Source organism: Macrobrachium nipponense, chromosome 8, assembly GCF_015104395.2.
Source record: "Macrobrachium nipponense isolate FS-2020 chromosome 8, ASM1510439v2, whole genome shotgun sequence".
NCBI classification, from domain to species: domain Eukaryota; kingdom Metazoa; phylum Arthropoda; class Malacostraca; order Decapoda; family Palaemonidae; genus Macrobrachium; species Macrobrachium nipponense.
In genome coordinates, this window is record NC_087203.1 from 7439231 (window position 1) to 7458033 (window position 18803).

The 18803-nt window shown below is 39.1% G+C and overlaps 1 protein-coding gene across 4 annotated transcripts in view; it reads right to left on the reverse strand.

Annotated features, from left to right (window-relative positions):
* Positions 1-340: 340 nt before the first annotated feature.
* LOC135222607 (tyrosyl-DNA phosphodiesterase 2-like) overlaps positions 341-18803 on the reverse strand; it is a 167068-nt gene continuing 148605 nt past the window's right edge. For 2 of the 4 annotated variants that reach the window (XR_010316298.1, XR_010316297.1), the window contains exons 9-10: positions 8108-8202; positions 341-2254 (exon numbers count right to left, since the gene is read on the reverse strand). Coding sequence is in view for 2 of the 4 variants with exons in the window: in XM_064260700.1 (XP_064116770.1) it covers positions 2243-2254 (12 nt within the window). In the remaining 2 variants the exon portion in view is untranslated. Of the gene's footprint in view, positions 2255-8107; positions 8203-8242; positions 8264-18803 lie in introns of those variants that run through there. The other 2 variants (XM_064260700.1, XM_064260701.1) reach the window with 2 other exon arrangements.

Consider the following 18803-nt stretch of genomic DNA (forward strand, 5'->3'; position numbering starts at 1 on the left):
TCATTCAGTTACCTCTCATGATTGTTAGAGCCCACATTTGTTAACAGCAATAATTATTTTGCACTTCATCATAGGAATTTAAGTGTGCTACAATATGCTTTGTACTTGTGTAAACAGTTTGCAACTGAATCACTATAACTCCAATTAGTCTCCTCTCACTTTTCTTGTATTGCATTTGATGCAGGAGTCAAGAATGAACTAATCTACCAGTACCTCCAAAGTTCCTAAGCAAACACTGTTACTGCTTCAAAAAGTCTCAACAAAGAACACAAAAAATACAGATACAGCCAAACTATAACTTTCACAAAAAATAAGTGCTTTAGGATGGTATGAAAACAAATTTCAACTTTAACGAATTTTCATTTCCCTTTTACAAACAAATAAAAAAATATAGTCACAAAAATCTAAGAGTTTCTCATTATTCATAATTTTGATGAATGCTCCTCCCGCAAATTAACAACACAATTATTCAATACTGAGTTGCAAACATGAAAAATAAAAAGTATAGGGCAAAATAAAAGGAAAACAGAAAAAAATACTATATGAAAATGAAACCTGTTGCTTTAATGAAACATAATACATGTAGTACATACTTTTTCTGGGATAACTTAGTTACCTTCACACAAAACCAACTGCTAAGTTATTTTTTTATAATTACATGTTCTTTGTGTACATTTCATCTACTACTAGAGGAGTTAAGAGTTTACTTCAAGATCTGGTAAATGTATTATATTAAAATATGTAAATCTTTTTTGAAATAAGCAGAAACAGCTAAAAAAGGATAACAAATAACATGTTAAGACATATTGTATGTGCTTCCTGCATGTGGTTGCTAATTTGCAAAAAGCAGGTCTGAGATATTCCACATACATATTTGAAAATGACAAAACACACAGACATATATACAAAGCTATAAAGATAGACCACTACAAATTATCACGGTCATGAAATGTTTTCCATAACGTTTCAAAATTAAAAAAACATATCAAGCAATCAATACATAAAACTGCCACATATAATCTCAGCCTGTAATTTATACAATCTGCACATTGCAGTACTAATATGCTAAAAGTGTTTTCATGGAGAATGCAATTTCCATGAAATACTTCATGTGCAGACAAAAAAACACGAACACAATACATTTACCTTGACATATTTATAAATTCTATACCACCCATTATTATTATTTATTATTACTATTAAATTAAGGAGTTTAATCAGACCACTGAGCTAATTTTCAGAAAGGGATTTGAAATGAATTTCATAAAAATTATAGTGACCAAGACCAAAGTACTAAACAAATTCTTACATAGTGAACGCCTAATAGAATGAGTGATACAAATCTTCACATACATCATATCTAAAAGTACATCATCAAAAGCCATTGTAAACCATATGCATCTTGGTCCATTGCTTTCTACTTTCTGAGACATAAGCTAGCAATACAGGAAATGATAGTGTTAATATTCTTTTTCTTCCATTTTGAAAGAAATACCTACATTACCACTGCCTCAAACTAATAAATGTATATCTGAGTAAATTATTACCAGATATTGCCTTAGGTTTTACGGCAATATCAGGTAATAATCATCTTATACTTTACTGTACCTTAAAAGTTCATGACTGCACATCAAACCAAACAAAATTACGTATCTTTAAAGTCCAAAACCTAAATTTCTATCCTGTACTATGCGTATTTATTGATCCAAAACACAGGAGAACTCTCTCTTATATAACTCAAGTTGACCACCAAATACACATTCTGTTTTCAAGTCGTATCAACATTAGTGCTTACAAGAACATGAATTCTTATAAAAATCTAATAATAATACAAAGCTGATTTCAACACAGTGAATACTATATAGGCATATTCTGAAATTAACTTAGTGAAGTTGCTTCTTCCCTTGAAATAAAAAATCAACTAGGGTAATTCATGTAATGCCTTAACATCCTACTTTCCAAAACTTAGAAGATCAAGTCATATAACAACATTCAAGAATGTATCGTACATCAATAATGCCAACCTGAGAATAAAGAGAACAAATTACCTAAGAAAGTGCTAGCCACATTTTCCTCATCACTCCTAATTACTGCTGTAATTCCACTGAATTACAACAGTTATACTTTCCAGGGTTCAAATTTTATCACAGGAGAGAATAAAAATAAGAAATTAAATCCAAAAGCAACGAAGTAATGTCATTTAATGCAATTGTAATATCCATAACGTGCTGGAAAGAAGCCTCTATACAACAACCTGAAAGGCAAAGGAAAAATATATATAGTACTTTCAAGATTAATTTTTGTAAATACTTGCCTCTCCATTACTTCTGTACCATTGGTAGTTTGACAAAAAAAAAAAAAAAAAAAAAAAAAAAAAAAAAACAAAACTAGGTTTTCTATGAATATCCATCTTCTATCCATCTACTTTCCCCACCCCAAACCAGGGAACAAATGAGTACAAACACTCACAGCCAATCAGTCTAATTCTGTCCACTTTGAATGTGGGGAGGTAGGGAGGGCAAATTATATAATGGAGATAAGTATTTAAAAATTAAATCTTAAATTCAGTAATTATATTTTTAACTGAACCTTATCTCTCTATTGTATAGCTGATTCCCACATTTGAAAAAGGAGGTGGGGAAAGTGGAAACCTTGGCAACCCTTTAAAGGCTCAAGGCCTGTCCACACTAGGAAACATTGTTTGTATGCAAAGTTTGCAAACAATGTTTCCTGTCCAGACCTCAGTTGTTGGTAGGATGCTTGTCGGTGCAGTAGCCTCTGTATTTTATTTGGCTATTTTAATGCACTCGAGGAGGGATAAGAAAAAGAAATAGAGATCATGAGGAAGTTTTTAGAAAAAGGAACCAGTCATGTTGACTTGCTCCTTCTTCTTCCCAGCTGGTTCCAATTCTTATATGGGGTTGCTGTTTCAGATGAGCCATTTCCATCTATTTCTATCCTGCGCTTCTGCCTCATCAATTCCCTTCTCATGTAAGTCTCCTCTCACACAGTTCTTTCCACCTCTTTCTTGGTCTCCCTCTTCTTCTTCCTTGAACCTCCATCCCCATAGTATGTCTCCCAGCGTGGTCCTCATCTCTCCCAAACAGGTGTCCATACCATCTCAGCCTCCCCTCCTGCACTTTCTTTGATACTTCCACCAACTTAGTTGACCCCCTTGTGTAGTCATTTCTGATCCTATCCTCTCATCACCCCAGACCTAAGCATTCTCACTTCTGCCATATCCATCTTCTTCTCCTCTGTTTTTCTCATGCTTGCTGTTTCTGTACCATACAGCATTGCTGTTCTTACCACCGTCTTGTGAAATTTTCCTTTTAACTTCAGCGGTACTCTTTTGTCAACTCCAGAGGCCGCTCTCCACTTGTTCCAGTCTGCCGGTACCCAATGTTTTACTTCTTCTTCCATACTTCCTCCAGCGTTAACAAAGGATCCCAAATACATAAACAATATCATCCGCATACAATATGTTCAATGGTACTGCCTCCCTTACTTTCTCTTACAGTGTCCATCACTGTTAAAGATAAATGGGCCAAGACCCGACCCCTGGTGTTATCCTACTGTCACCTCAAAACCCTCTGTTTCCCCAGCACTGCTCCTCACTCTGGTAAATACATTCAGGTACATATCTTGTAGCAATTGCACATACTTCTCTGTCACCATCTTCTCCCTCAGACTTCTCCATACCTCTTGTCTCAGGACTCGGTCATAAGCCTTTTCAAGGTCAATGAATCCCTTTGCTTTTCCCCGAATTTCTCCATTAGTTGCCTCAGACAAAATATATCATCTGTTGTTCCCCTTCCCTTCATAAATCCCATCTGCTCTTTACCTAGTTGTACTTCTCTCAGTCTAGTATCTATCATCCTTTCCAGTATCTTCAAAGTGTGGGACATCAATTTAATACCCCTATAATTACCACACTCTTGGATATCACCTTTCCCTTTAAAAACTGGGATCAATATACTCCCAAGCCACTCATTTGGTATCTTTTCCTGTTCAAGGATCTTTATCATAAGATTGTACAGTATATCCACACCTTCATCTCCTAATGCTTTCCATGCCACCACAGGAATCATGTCTGGTCCGGTTGCCTTCCCATTCTTCATCTTCTTCAGTGCACTTAGTACCTCTTGCCTAGAAAACCTCATTACCATGCCAATGTTCACTTGCCCATCCTCTCTTAATAGTCTATTATTTTTTTCATTTAACAACTGTTCCAAATATTCTTTCCATCTCTTCACAATGACTTCCTCCTTTACAAGTACTACACCATCTTGATCTTTTATTTGTTTGATATGTGTAATATCTTGGTGTTCTTATTTCTAGCCTTTGATACCTCCTTTCGTTCAACTAAGATTCAAATAGCTATCCAATCATGACCTTTCCGAACTTTCCCTGAGCAAAACCATATCCTAAGGGTCAATAGAACTGGAATGGTGCCCAATAGGCAACTCTTGCCTTACAAGTTCTTACTGAGTGAATATTAAAAAAATAAAAGAACAAGCCAACAGAAAACCAAGTGCATCTGTCAAACTCCTGGCGAAACCAGCGACAGTAGACTTAACAGCTATGAGCGTTTGTACCTATCAGTCCCCTGGTGGGGGATGAAGGAGTAGTTGGATAGAAGACAGATATTCATACAAAACCGAGTGTTCTCTCACTCTCTTTTTTTGTCTGTTTGTTTGTTCAATCTGTTGAACTACTGCTAGTGCAGAAGTAAAAGCTATACTATACTTGTAATAGAGAGGTAAGGTTCATTTAAAATTTTTTAATTCAATCTTATGAAAGTTCATCCAGTTTTCAGAAAGTTCCAATATATTAAGAACCACAAAGGCTCATATTACATGATATGAAAAAATAACTACAGTTTATATTGAAAGTTACCTTACTTAGTAAAAAACTATTAAAATCTAAAATATGATACTCAACTGGATAAAAAAATCAGCAGACCTAACTTCTTGGTCTAAAGGTACAGTAGTCCTCAGGATACAAAATTAATCTGTTCCGAAGCTGCCTTTGTAACCTGATTTTCTAGTATCTCGAACCACGTTTTACATGTAAATTGCCTAATTCGTTCCAAGCCCTACAAAACCACCACAGTAAATTTTATAATGACCAATAAACAATGAAATACAACAATTTGGACCATTCAATACCTAAAATAACCTATACTATACCTGTAAATAAAGTGTATTAGTGTACGTGGTACAAGAAATACTGTACGTACTTGTGCGTAAATATGTAGTAAAATGTGGAACCTTACCTTTCGAGTGAGGCGATGTCCGAAAGTGGCGACAGAGGAGAAGGACAAATGGCATAAAACATGAACACTTAACTTTACAAAGCACATTAAAAAATGGCAGAAAACATTAACACTAAACTTTACGAAACATTAACAAACGGCAGAAAACATTAACACCTAACTTTACAAAAAACTTGAAATTAAATTTCCTTTTTTTTTGTCTTTTTTTGATTTTCACGTTTTTTTCTTACTTTTTTAACTTAACATTTTTTTTTTATACAAAATTTCAATTTCCTCACCACTTTCAACTTTCTGTTTTTTTTGTATCACTTGGATCTTCCTGTTTGCTTACTACTACTACTAAAGGCCTCTTTAAAAAATAACTATCCAAGGAAGATTGCCTATGCTTGCTTTTCACAATGTTCCTGAAACAACTCAGGCAAACGTCATCGAACTGTGTGAGCATACGACCTGTGTATGCCTTTTCAGGGTGTCTCTTTTCTACAAATGATTGCACTTTATGAAAAGCAGCTAGAGCATCCTTAATTTCTGCCGTTGTCATAGGGTCGTCGTCCTCCTCCTTGCCACTGCTTGAGAACTCTTCTTGAACGATGTTATGTTGCTTGGCCTCCAACTCCTTCAGGTCATCCATCGTAAGCTCCTCTTGTTGCTCCTCGAGAAGGTCATTGATGTCGTTCTCGACAACGACCAGCCCCATGGACTTGCTAAGTGCAACGATCTCGTCGAGATCTGGTTGCGATCGTCAACAGTTTCTGAATCTGCATCAGCTTTGCCCACGTTGAATCCCTCGAAGTCTCGGGCGGATACGGCATCAGGCCAGAGTTTCCTCCACAAAGAATTCAAGGTTCGCCCTGAAACCTCCTGCCAAGCTTGAACGATGAGTCAGATGCATATCACAACATCAAAATGCTCCTTCCAAAATTCACGCAAAGTGAGGCTTGTGGTATCGGTGATGTTGAAACATCTCTTGAAAAGATGTTTCGTATATAGCTTCTTGAAGTTCGATATCACTTGCTGGTCCATGGGCTGGAGGAGAGGGGTGGTGTTAAGCTGAAAATAAAGAACCTTGATAAAAGAATACTCCACTAGGATATCTTCCTCGAGGCCAGGAGGGTGAGCAGGGGCATTGTCCAACAACAGCAGACATTTAAGAGGGAGGCACTTCTCTTCCAAGAATTTCTTCACTGTTGGGCCGAAACACAGATTTACCCACTCGATGAACAAAAGTCTCGTTACCCAGGCTTTTGCATTAACCCTCCACATCACTGGAAGCTTCTCCTTAAGCACTTTGTGGGCCTTGAAGTTTCGAGGAGTCTCGGAATGATACACAAGTAGGGGCTTGACCTTACAATCCCCACTGGCGTTGGAACAAAGTGCAAGCGTAAGCCTGTCTTTCATAGGCGTATGCCCGGGTAGCTTCTTCTCTTCCTGCGTGATGTACGTCTGACGAGGCATTTTTTTCCAAAAAAGGCCAGTCTCATCACAGTTGAAGACTTGCTGAGAACTGTAGCCTTCCTTGATCGTCATCGTGTCGAACGTCTTAATAAAGGCTTCGGCCGCTTTCGTGTCTGAGCTGGCAGCCTCCCCACGCTGCACCACCGAATGGATGCCAGTCTGTTACGGAATTTATCAAACCACCCCTGAGAAGCCTTGAAGTCTGGGGTTGTCGTCGATGTCCCTTCTCCTCTGTCGTCTTCGGCCTGGGCAATCAGATCACCGAAAATAGCACTGGCCTTGAGGCAGATTGCCGTCTCGGTTATCGTATCGCCAGCGATTTCTTTGTCTTTAATCCATACAAGAAGCAGCCTCTCCATTTCATAATGCTTAAGGATGGTGCCTATCGTCAATGGATTTCGGCTGCATTCCTTAGTGATCACACTCAACCGCATGCCAGCTTCATACTTCTTAATTATCTCCATCTTAGTCTCCAAAGAAAGCATCCTCTTCTTTCTGTGAACTTCAGCAACATTCTTGGGACCCATGGCTAATTAAGTTAATTAAGTTCACACACAACATGATAAAGTATATGTACAAGTATGTAGAAAGCGAAATCACTGACATGAATTTACATTAACTAACGAAATACGTACGTATATGTGAACGAATGAATTCCGTGTGCATAAGAAAACTCTGATGCGACAAAGTGGCCAATGGACACCTTTACGTAGAGGCATGATGGGAATAGATGCTGACCAATAGGAGAGCAGGATCTTACGTCGGTGACTAGCATCAGGAACCAATGGGAGAGCGGAAGGACGGTGGCGAGTCTACTGAGTTAGCGGCGCGCAAGTTTTAAAATTGTTCTCGGCGGTCTGGGCGAATCTCGGACTTTACAGCATACCCTTTCGTAACCTGAATTATTTTCGTACACAGAAGCAAAAAAATCTTCGTCTTTGCTTTGTAACTTGGATTTTTCTTAAGTAGGGACTTTTGTATGTCGAGGTTCCACTGTATAATGGGCTTACGTATACAATATTTTCTATTAAACAGTATTACCTAAGTTTTTGCATTAATACAGCCAAGGTCCTTGCAAATAACAAAAGCTTGTGGATACCACTGAGAAGAAGAAAAAAAAAAAAAAAAAAAAAAAAAAAAAAAAAAAAAAAAAAAAAACTATGATGGAAGCAAAACAGCAATTTTACAACCTTTTCTTCCTAGTTTGTCACAACTCAGTACACTATGTATGCTTGTAAATAGCATAGATTGCACTGTATAGTATTGATACACTGTATCAATATCAAAATGTATGAAAAAGACATAGTTGGGTGCAGTATATATTACACTACAGTACAGAATAAAATTAAGTTAGATTTACTACTATAATATTACCTATATTATCTGCATCTATGCTATCTGCAACATCTACAGCATCACAGAAGCTTGGAAGGACATCATCTTGTAGACCTTGGAGCATGAATCATACCCTGAAGGAAGAAAGTCTGACAAACTTCCAAGGCTTTACTGTTGATCACTCATGCCCAGCTACTGATAAGGAGAAGTAATATGGAAGTTATATTTGACAACATCTTCAAGGGTTGTGTGTGTGTGTGTGTGTGTGTGATAGAGAGAGAGAGAGAGCGAGAGAGAGAGAGAGAGAGAGAGAGAGAGAGAGAGAGAGCGTCGTTGGGTTGTTTGTAGTTGTCAGGAATAATTGAGAGTATAAGTGTTTGATGTGTCGTGTTCATGTTTGGTGTTGCTGTATGGTAGTGTGTAAGGGCGTATGTGTTTTTCTGAAGAGCGTGAGCGAGCGAGCTATCAAGAGAGAAAGAGAGAGAGAGAAAGAGCGGAAGTGGTGGATGGATAGTTAGCGATGGTTTGCCTGTTGGACGATCGTTTTGGGTTGTATGCTGGTGCGGTAGTAGTGGTCAGTGAGTCAGTCTGTGATGAGACAGAGGGACAGAGCTAAGGCAGTCTACTGATTGTCAGTTGTTGATTTCAGTATTGTATAATTGTTGTGTGTGTGTCTGTTGTTGTTGTTGAGGTAAAGAGTGTCTGTTGTATTTGATTTTGTTTTGATGTTTGTAAGTTGTTTGTTGGAGACAGTGTTGGGGATTTTTTCTGCATTGATTAGTCGAGTTGTCTTTGATGTTGGTGTTGTTTGCGCAGTGAGTTGTTGTGTTGTTTTTTTGAGTTCTTGTATGGTTTTGGTGCTTGTCTGTCTTTGTGTGTTGAATACAGCGGTTGTTATGTCTCGATAGTGGTATCCAGCGGACGACACAGCGTCTTGCCCCGAGTGTCTTGTGTCTAAGGTGAGTACATGTGTTTGTGTTTTGTGTGTTCTGTGTCTCGGTAAGCTAATTGTCCAAGTAATTAGTAACGCAAAGGGGAAAATGTGGCTGGGGGAACTATTTGTCAGCCGTGTTCGATAAAGTAAATGTAGGGAGATCTTATTGCTTGCTTTGCTTTGCTTGTGATCCCACCACATCATTTTGGCGCCCAAACAGGGACCGCTGGTGTGGCTGTAACAGGATGGCTGGGACAGCAAGGATGGTATGACTGCTGAAGAGGTAAGGATGGAAGGGTTGGATGAGGTTAGGAGGCTTAGAGAGGAACTTCAGTTGGCGACGGAAGCTAAGAAGGAAGTGGAAGTGGAGAATGAGAGGTTGAAGATTGAGTGTGAGAAGCAAAAGAGAGAGTTGGAAGAGTTGAGAGGAATGATGAGTGCAGAAGAGGGAATGAAAGAGGAAGTGTAAGAGGCCGAACAGCGAATGGTTGAGAAGACGGATGAGAAGTTGGGATTGATGATGAATGCTGTGCAAGAGATGATGAAGGGACTTATTGGAGGGAGCTGTCAGAGGTGGGCTTCCTGGGTCTTGTGATGGGCCAGGAGTGATTAAGAAAGTGAAAGAACAAGTGGATGAAAGTGCGAGTGAGGAAAGTGGTATGGTTGTGGTAAATGAGGAGAAGAAAGAGAAGGTACAGAATAGGGATAGATAAGAGCAGAAGGGTAAGAAGGGAGTTGAGAGTAAAGAAGGGCTAAAGGGAAGAAGATTAGTAAGGATGGTGGGCAAGATAAGAAGAGAATGAATGAAGGTACAGGATGAGAGTGATTTAGATAGTGGTAAGTAGGAATTAATAGGTAGGAAGAAGAAGGCTAAGAAAGGTATGACTGAAATTATGGATGAGAGTATGATAGTAGATTCGTTATATTCAGAAGAGGGTAAGAAAGGTCAGAATGGAAGTACCGAAAGTGAGCAGGAAGTGCGAAAGGCAGTGTATATGAGAGAGGTACTGCGATGTGAGAAGTATGAGGACTATGGTAGTAGGGACGTAGGGGACTTTTTTAGAGTATGAGAAGTATTTGTGGCTAAGTATGAAGATAACAAGAGAGTTAGGTAGCTTTTTGACAGGATTTTTGTTGAGTATGTATGGGGTAATGATAAGTGTAGGGAATGTGCCATGTGAGTGTGAAAGCCAGGATTGTGGAACAGACAAAGAGGATAAAGAGCAGCGTTAGATATAGGAGAAAGCATGATTTTGAAGAGGCAAAAATGAATATTGTCAATGTATGTGTGCAGGTTAGAAATGTTAGCTAGGAGAAAGTTCGGAGAAGAGGGAATAAATGAGTGTAAGGAGTTAGCGAGGGACTGTGCTTGGGAATGTGTATGAATTCATAAATTTGAAGCATAAAGACGCAAGAGGTTGACTTGGTATGATATTCTAGAGATGGAGGAAGATTATGAGCTAGATAGGTGTATATAAGAGAGTAGAAGTGTTAGCGTTTAGGCCAAAGTAAATGGGTGTGCCTGAATTTAAGTTATAGAGAGGCAATTTTGGAAGGGCTGAAGCAAATGGCAGAGCGAGTGGTTGATAGGAGTGTGAGAGTAACGTAAGTGTAGCTAAACATGAGAGAGATCGGAGTGCAAGTGTTGGAAGAGTAGGATCGGTTAGTCGTGAATGAGAGCAGCAGTATTATAGATGTGGTAAGCCAGGACACAAGAAGAATGACGGTTGGTGGGCATTAGGAGCATGCTTCGGGTGTGGGCAAACGGGTCATTTAGTTAGTGTCTGTGTCAGAGAGATAGGGACATTAAAATGTTATAGGTGTGGGCAAACAGGGCATATAGCTAGTGGATGTCGGGATACCCATATACACATGGTTTACGACAACTGTGGAAAGAATGGGCATTATGCTAGGATGTGTAAAGAACAGCATGCGAAGTGTGCTGAATATGGAATGGAAGGTAGTGTAGCGAGTGTGTGTAGGCGAAAGAGGATGAGTCAGGCTGGGAATTTGTGAAACTAGGTGTAAGGGGATTTAGTTAAGTGGGTCCTCTAGTGTGTGGCAGTATGTTCAGGAGAATGCAATGAGTGAGTGGTTGAAAGTGAATAAATATGAGCTGAGCATCAGTGAGCAAATAGATTTGGGGGATCGGCAGTTAGTGTTGGATGAGTATGGAAGAAAGCGGAAGAAGGTGAAGAAAGCGGAAGAAAGTAAAGAAAGGAAATGAAAGGGAAAAGCGAGGACTGCATGATAGAGGGGTTAGTGTTGAGAATACAAACGGGTGATAAGGCATGTAATATGGATGACTTTGAGGGAATGAATACTTGTAGTGTGTGTGTGGGTTTGAACCTTCTCAACTTCATCGATGCAAGTTACAGATCAACTCATAGCCGGTCGCCTGAAAGGGGGCCTTTCTTTCCTGTGGCACAAATCATTAGACAATATGATAAAGGTGATGACCTACAGGAGTGACAGATTGCTGGGGCTTCAAGTGACAGTAGGGAACTCTAAAATCCTAATCATTAATGTTTATATGCCATGGGAAAATGACAATAATTTTGATCATTACTGCATGATCCTAGGGGAGTTACATAGTATTATTCATGATTCTCCTGCTGATCATATTTGCATAATCGGGGACCTTAATTCTCACCCCCACAAAACAATTTTATAATGAACTTACTCGCTTCTGTCAAAATCATGCTCTCCAAATTAGCGATGTAATGCTCCTCCTTCCCTCCTCCTACTCATATGTACATAATAGAGCGGACACTATTACAACCTCCTGGCTGGACCACTGCACCACATCTCTACAACTTCATGACTCTATTATGACCTGCAATATTTGCTATGATCTTGCAACGGGCTACGATCACATCCCATTACAGGTGTCATTCAGTACCCCATCCCTCCCTACCATGAACCCCCAAACTGATCGCCCACCAGCAGAAACTGGGATTTTAAAAACCAACAGAAAACCAGATACTTTAGGGCGACCACGGAAACCATGTTGCGGTCAATAGTTCAACCGGCAGATGCCTTACTTTGTACCAACACAAATTGTAGAAATGACCACCACAGGAGGGATCTGAATGAATTCTATTCGAACATAATCTCCGCTTATGCTTGCTTCGGGCAGGACTGCCTATAGATTTCGTCAAGGTAATTCTCGTAATATACCTGGATGGAATGACTTGGTTAAAGATCTGTACACATACTCACGAGAAATGTTTTTACTGTGGAGGCAAAATGGTAGCCCAAGGGAAGGGCACACTGCATTACTAATGAGAGAGGCGAGAGTGCAGTTCAAACTTGCTCTTACACACTGCAGGATAAATGAAAAACAACTAAGAGTCGATGCAATGTCTAGAAACTTAGAATCTGGTGATTATCCTCGTCTTTGGAAAGATATCCAGTCCTTAAATCCCAAAACTAAAAAGCTATCACAAAGAGTAGGGGAAGCAGTCGGAGACGAAGCTATTGCAAGTATGTGGGGCGATCACTTCAACAATATCCTGAATTGCATAAATGATTAAGATTCCCCTTCTAATTCACCGGTTTCTTCCAGACTCCCTACTCTTAGTTCACTTGATACCATTAATCAAAAACAAGATAAAGGATGCAGCCGACCCTGGCAACTACCGGCCGAATGCAATCACAACGATCGCATCGAAGATACTTGAGTCAGTTTTTCTAGTGAGACTTCTCCCCTTTTTACACACCACTGACAACCAGTTCGGGTTTAAAGCAAACCTCTCAACCGACACCTGCATCTACATTTTACATTATTGGTTCTCCACACAGCAATTCTGTGTCAAATGGGGTAACGTATTATCGTACACCTTTGGCTCCCTAAACGGGCTTCGGCAAGGGGGCATTCTTTCTCCATACCTGTTTAATACGTACACATATGCCTTGAATGTCAAACTGAACTCACTCCCAATCAGATGCACCGTCAATGAAACAACTATAAACAACCTCTGTTACGCCGCCAATATGGTTCTGATTTCCCCATCAGTGCAAGGTCTCCAATGACTCATCGACACTTGCTATCAATATGCAGAGGAATTTGAAATAATCTACAAACGAAACCAAGACCCAGTGCATGTCGCTGCTCCCGAGTTCGCTTAAGCATATTGCAGAACCACAAATTTTCCTCGAAAACCATTGTCTGGAATTTGTGCACGAATTTCCGTATTTGGGTCACATTATCACCGATGACCAACATGATTGAAAGGAGGTTTACCTTCTGTCACCGAGACGTGAAACTGCTGCTCTCCGCTGATACTGCTACAGTATCTATGGGTGTTCTCTCTGGACGAACTATACCGAGAGACCATGAGATGCATCACTGTTGTGCACAATGACATTTTGAGACGCCTCACAAACACTCCCCGCTACCACTCCACCACACAGATGTTCATAGAAAACCACCGTGGTACATTTAAAAAATCAGTTGTTATGGCTAAACAATGGTCCAGTCTTGGCGTAACCCGAGTTGAGAAAACAGCAGCAACTACGCTCCATATAAAAGATCCTAAAGAGTGAAGCAAGAAGACTATCTAAATTGTGGGAAAGATAGGAAAATGAGGCCTTTGTCCCCTAAAGGACTTAATCTCTGTATTGACAAGATGTCATCTGCAGATTTTGTCAATAAACAACCCATGGTTGTAGCTTTTATCAGTTTTGAAATATTTTCATATAAATAATGTAAGTGCCAAAATATCAACCATTGGTCAACTTTGACTCGACCGAAATATTCAAAAAACACAATTGTAAGCTAAAACTCTTATAATCTAGTAATATTCAATCATTTACCTTTATTTTGCAACAAATTGGAAGTCTCTAGCACAATATTTCGATTTATGGTGAATTTTTGAAAAAAACTCTTTCCTTACGTCCGTCGTGGTCTCTTCCGAAAAAAATCAGAAATTTTTTTGTCCGATTGTCGTAATGTTTGCACCGTTCTATATTAGATGTTACATAAAGTTTTTTATATGAAAAGGTGTGTTGTAATTTCATGTAGAATACAACAAAAACTACCCATGGTTGTAGCTTTTATCAGTTTTTGAAATATTTTCATATAAATAACGATTAAGTGCCAAAATTTCAACCTCCGGTCAACTTTGACTCGACTGAAATGGTCAAAAACCGCAATTGTAAGCTAAAACTCTTATATTCTAGTAATATTCAATCATTTACCTTCATTTTGCAACAAATTGGAAGTCTCTTAGCACAATATTTTGATTTATGATGAATTTTTAAAAAAACTTCTTCCTACGCCCGCACGGTAACTGCCGAAAAAAATAAGAAATTTTGTTGTCAGATTGTCATAATGTTTGCACCGTTTTATATTAGCCTTTACATAAAGTTTTTATATATAAAATGCGCGCAATTTCATGTAGAATACAACCAAAAACAACCCATGGTTGTAGCTTTTATCAGTTTTTTGAAATATTTTCATATAAATAACGATGTGCCAAAACATCAACCTTCGGTTAACTTTGACTCCTCTTACATTCTAGTAATATTCAATCATTTACCTTCATTTTGCAACAAACAGGAGGTCTCTAGCACAATATTTCGATTTATGGAGAACTTTTTTTAAAACAAGAACTTTTATTTTAACAGGTCCTCTGCAGTTACGAATTCATGCATCATATTGTGATAATATTTTCTCGTGTTGCTTTGATCGTTTTACAATTTGTTATATACCAAAATCATAGCAATTTAGTGTACAATACAACGAAAAAATAATTAACTCATTAGCTTTAACCGTTTTGCTCACAGCGCAATTTGTATACAATTATATATGAATTTTTTTTGCGCTGTCATACATTCCAATATTTATATATAATAATGATATTTTTTTCATTTCTGATGGTTGCATACTAAACTTCAGGCAATGACAAAATAAGGAGCAAAAAATAAACTCTTAATCTTGAAAATTAGGCGTGCTGTGATTTTTTGAAAATAATTTTTTTTCTGCTTCGGCGCTCACTCGCAAACGCCGCCGGCATACGGAAGACACTTTCAGAAATATTGGGTCGGCGTTTAAGGGTTAATGACCTCCTGGAGGAGGAGGAAGACTACAAAACCCACCTCAGAGAGAGGGACAGAATTTCAATATTAAATTCTGTATATATTTCATATACAGTATACATACTACAAAGTTTGGCTTTTACTTTGTGTAAAGTATTGCACTGTGTATTCTGTCTTGTTTAAAAGCATATACGTACATACAGTATGTAATGTGAAATGACAAAATAAGAAAAAATTATTAAGAAACTGTTGTTTTACAGGTGTAGTTTTTCTTTACTACATTTAAACTTCCAACATATGCAAGGGCCTTGAAAGCATCATTGAAAATACAGCAGACCTCCACTGGGATAGGTTCCAGAACCCACTGCAGACATGCAAAATCCCCCTAAAAATGCTTACAACTGCTACATACCCTGTTCTCCTTAAACAAAACGGTTCACATTTCCAACAACAATACAACCCAAATCATCATCCGAAAACACCTAAATTCTTATTATATTACTCTCCTACAACTGCTACTCTTAAGTATACACCCCTAATATGCTTATAACTGCTTATTTAACAGTTCATTGCCCAACTTAACAATTTAAACAAAAATATACCTGAAACTATCATCCCAAAACACCCCAATATCATTTCAAAGCCATTTTACAACATTACGTACCTGCCTACAATTGTTATTCTTAACCCTTTGTGAGTGGGCATCATCAAATGATGACTACTTATAGCTTTAGGGTAAATTCCAGTTATCATCTTTGACAATCAATATTATGCGCCATACAGTTTGTACAAAATTTTGTGGGGAAAAGTATTCACAATAAGTACTTCTATGGGCATTAAATGAATCATGGCAACCCCTAAAGCAATTATAATAGCTCACTGGTACAGGAGAGAATGATCAGTTTGCCTTAGGGGAATATTTTCAACCATTCTCATCCAAAGATGTCGTTTATATTTTACAATAAACATATACGTACTAAGAATTTAAAAAATTATTATAAAAACCATTTATAACTTGGTAAAATTACCATGTTTTTTACTTTCAACTTCCTGTGGAAGGTACAGAAATTATTTTCAGAATTTTTTTCTCATACCATGTGCATATGAATACATACCTTCCTCTTTCCATAATTTTTTTTTTTTAAATTGGCCATCTTTAAATTTAGCCCTCTCTGTGCATGTATTTAATATATATTTTAGGCTAGGCTGTGGAGGTTAAGCATCCCCTGGAATTCACACATGCACATTTTCTTTTGCCTAATGTAACTTTGCACATCATCTACCATACTGTGCATAATGTGCATAAATTTTAATGATAATTTGCTGTGCTGTAAGATGATTTGGAAATTATATTTACTGCATTACATATATTAGCATAGTTCTACTGTACAGAGCATATCTAAAATATGTGGGTAATTTAGTACGACAGGATGAGTATCAGGATTTGTGGGGTGTAAGGGTCCACAACCCCCAATAGCTAAAACTTGTGAATACTTACCACTCCTCTAAAAATGATTATACAGGCAGTCCCCAGTTATCGGAGGACTCAGATAATGGCAATTTGGTTTTAGGGCGCTTGTCTAGTGCCATAAAATCAGTGATTTATGAAGCCAAGTTTTGGTTATTGGTGCAATAACATACCTAACAGAGGTGCCATTAACCGGTTATCGCTGCCATTAATTGAAACTTGGCACCATAAGCATTGTAAATTGCGTAGTTTCGGTTACTGGCGGTTTTCGCTTATCAGCACCTTACCAAGAATGGAACCCCTGCCAATAACCGGGCTCTGCCTGTAACTGTCTATTTTCAAAGTTCAAACACCAAAAACCCCCTCTATAAATGCTTATACCTCCATATTTTAATAGTTTTATCACGAAAAATTCTGCAAATTGGCGAATTTTCCATGAACAATGTGGATATACGTTCCACAGAAAAATCTGTGAACAGGTGTAGTTGCTAATCCATAACCTTCCCACCAGGCTTGACAAGGCTTGGCAGGATTCCCATCCTTCTGTAACAGCACTGGAGAATCTTGCCTAGGTAGCCTAGCATCATATTCTTTATTGGTTTGAGTGGAGCCCCTAAACACTGATGATCCCAAAACCGAGGGTTCCCGAACACTGCCATGCAACAAAACTCGTACATGGTCCCAACTCGAACCACGTACCCGTTCATGCGACGAGCCACATATACGTTCATGTGACGAACCACATACACGTTCACAATATGAATAACGCACCTGTCTTTGGGATGAACCATGTACACGTTTGTGGGACGAATCACTTACATGGGCGTGCGACGAGTCAAGTTCAAGTCCGTGAGACGACAACCGACCATGGTCTCGAGACAAGGAACTACATCGAACAGAACTGCCTGAAGGAGACTGACTCCTAAGGTTCTAATCACTAGTAGGAGAGTGAGAAACACTTCCATGGACTAAGGATGCTTCACTCTCTCAACCGTCAACAGCAACCTCACAGAGACAAGAATCCTTAGAAGGAGCAAGAAACACCTTCACAGCAGATACCTTTGACTTCTAAATCGGCGCCTTATAATCCTTCTGATGGACTGGAACAGGAACAAGGGATAAGGGACTAGCACCACTGATATCACGACCATGTACGTGTAAGGAATAGTCACAAGTGCATAAGGATGACAGAGAAGTACTCTTAACACTCCCATTGTCATGAACACGTATGGGTAAGAGTGGCCCAGCCGTGGAAGGAAGATGGTGAAGAATCCCTCTTACATATCACATCCCCATGATCGTGAACACATACACATAAGGGAAGACACAGCCATGAAGCAAAGTCGATGATACATTACTCACACGTACATGAGAGACACGGCCGTGTAGTGAAGTTGTTAATGCCTTCCCTTCTCATACCTCACTTCCAACCTCACAAACATGTACATGTAAGGGAGAAAAACGCTGTGTTGAGAAGACGGAGATGCACTCCTTTTGCTCGCAGATGAAGCCACAAAGTCCTTAATTCTCCAACGTCTGACTCAAAGGCAAAGGGGAGAAGGAGATGAAGAAGCAGGAGATGTAATAAAACTCCCCCCTTTACGGCATTTCTTGCTAGATGGTGGAGGGGAACAACCACTCCATTTACGACTCTTCTTCCTAAAGAGAGTAGCATATTTCTCTCGAAAAACAGAGTCCAGTCATTCAAACACAGTTTGAAATGACGTCTCTGACGGTTCAGCGAGAACAAGTGATGAAGTCGCCAAAATGGAATGACATCACAACGACAGGAGAAAGTGACACCATCCCAGCTGACGTCATAGGCTGAGAAGATGCTAGGAGTGACGTCACGACATCTCTAAAGGAAGCGTTGGTCGATGGCCTCCCTTGTGGAGTGATAAGAGACGACTCAGAAAGCATCAGTGTTGACATAGGCGTCCTGCTAGGTGGCAGCACACTAGCTTCAAAATAATGTACTACTGGAAAAGGCGGGACTGGCATCAGGGCTGGGGGGAGTGTGCCTCCAAGAAATGAGTCAGCAGGCCATCCTAGGAGGGGGAACTCCATAGGCCTAGCAATGCTAAAACAGCCGCCATCTTGTTTGATTCCAAATCTGAAAATAATAAAACAGATGAAGCAGCCTCCTCCCTTACAGGAAGGACATTAGATCCTGAGGGAGAGAGGGCTACATTACACATAACATCACGAGCAACTCCAGATACTTCTAACGATGAATCGGTGGAAGAAAAGGAAGGAGCGCTGGAAGAGGGAGGAAGCTGAATCATCTAAAC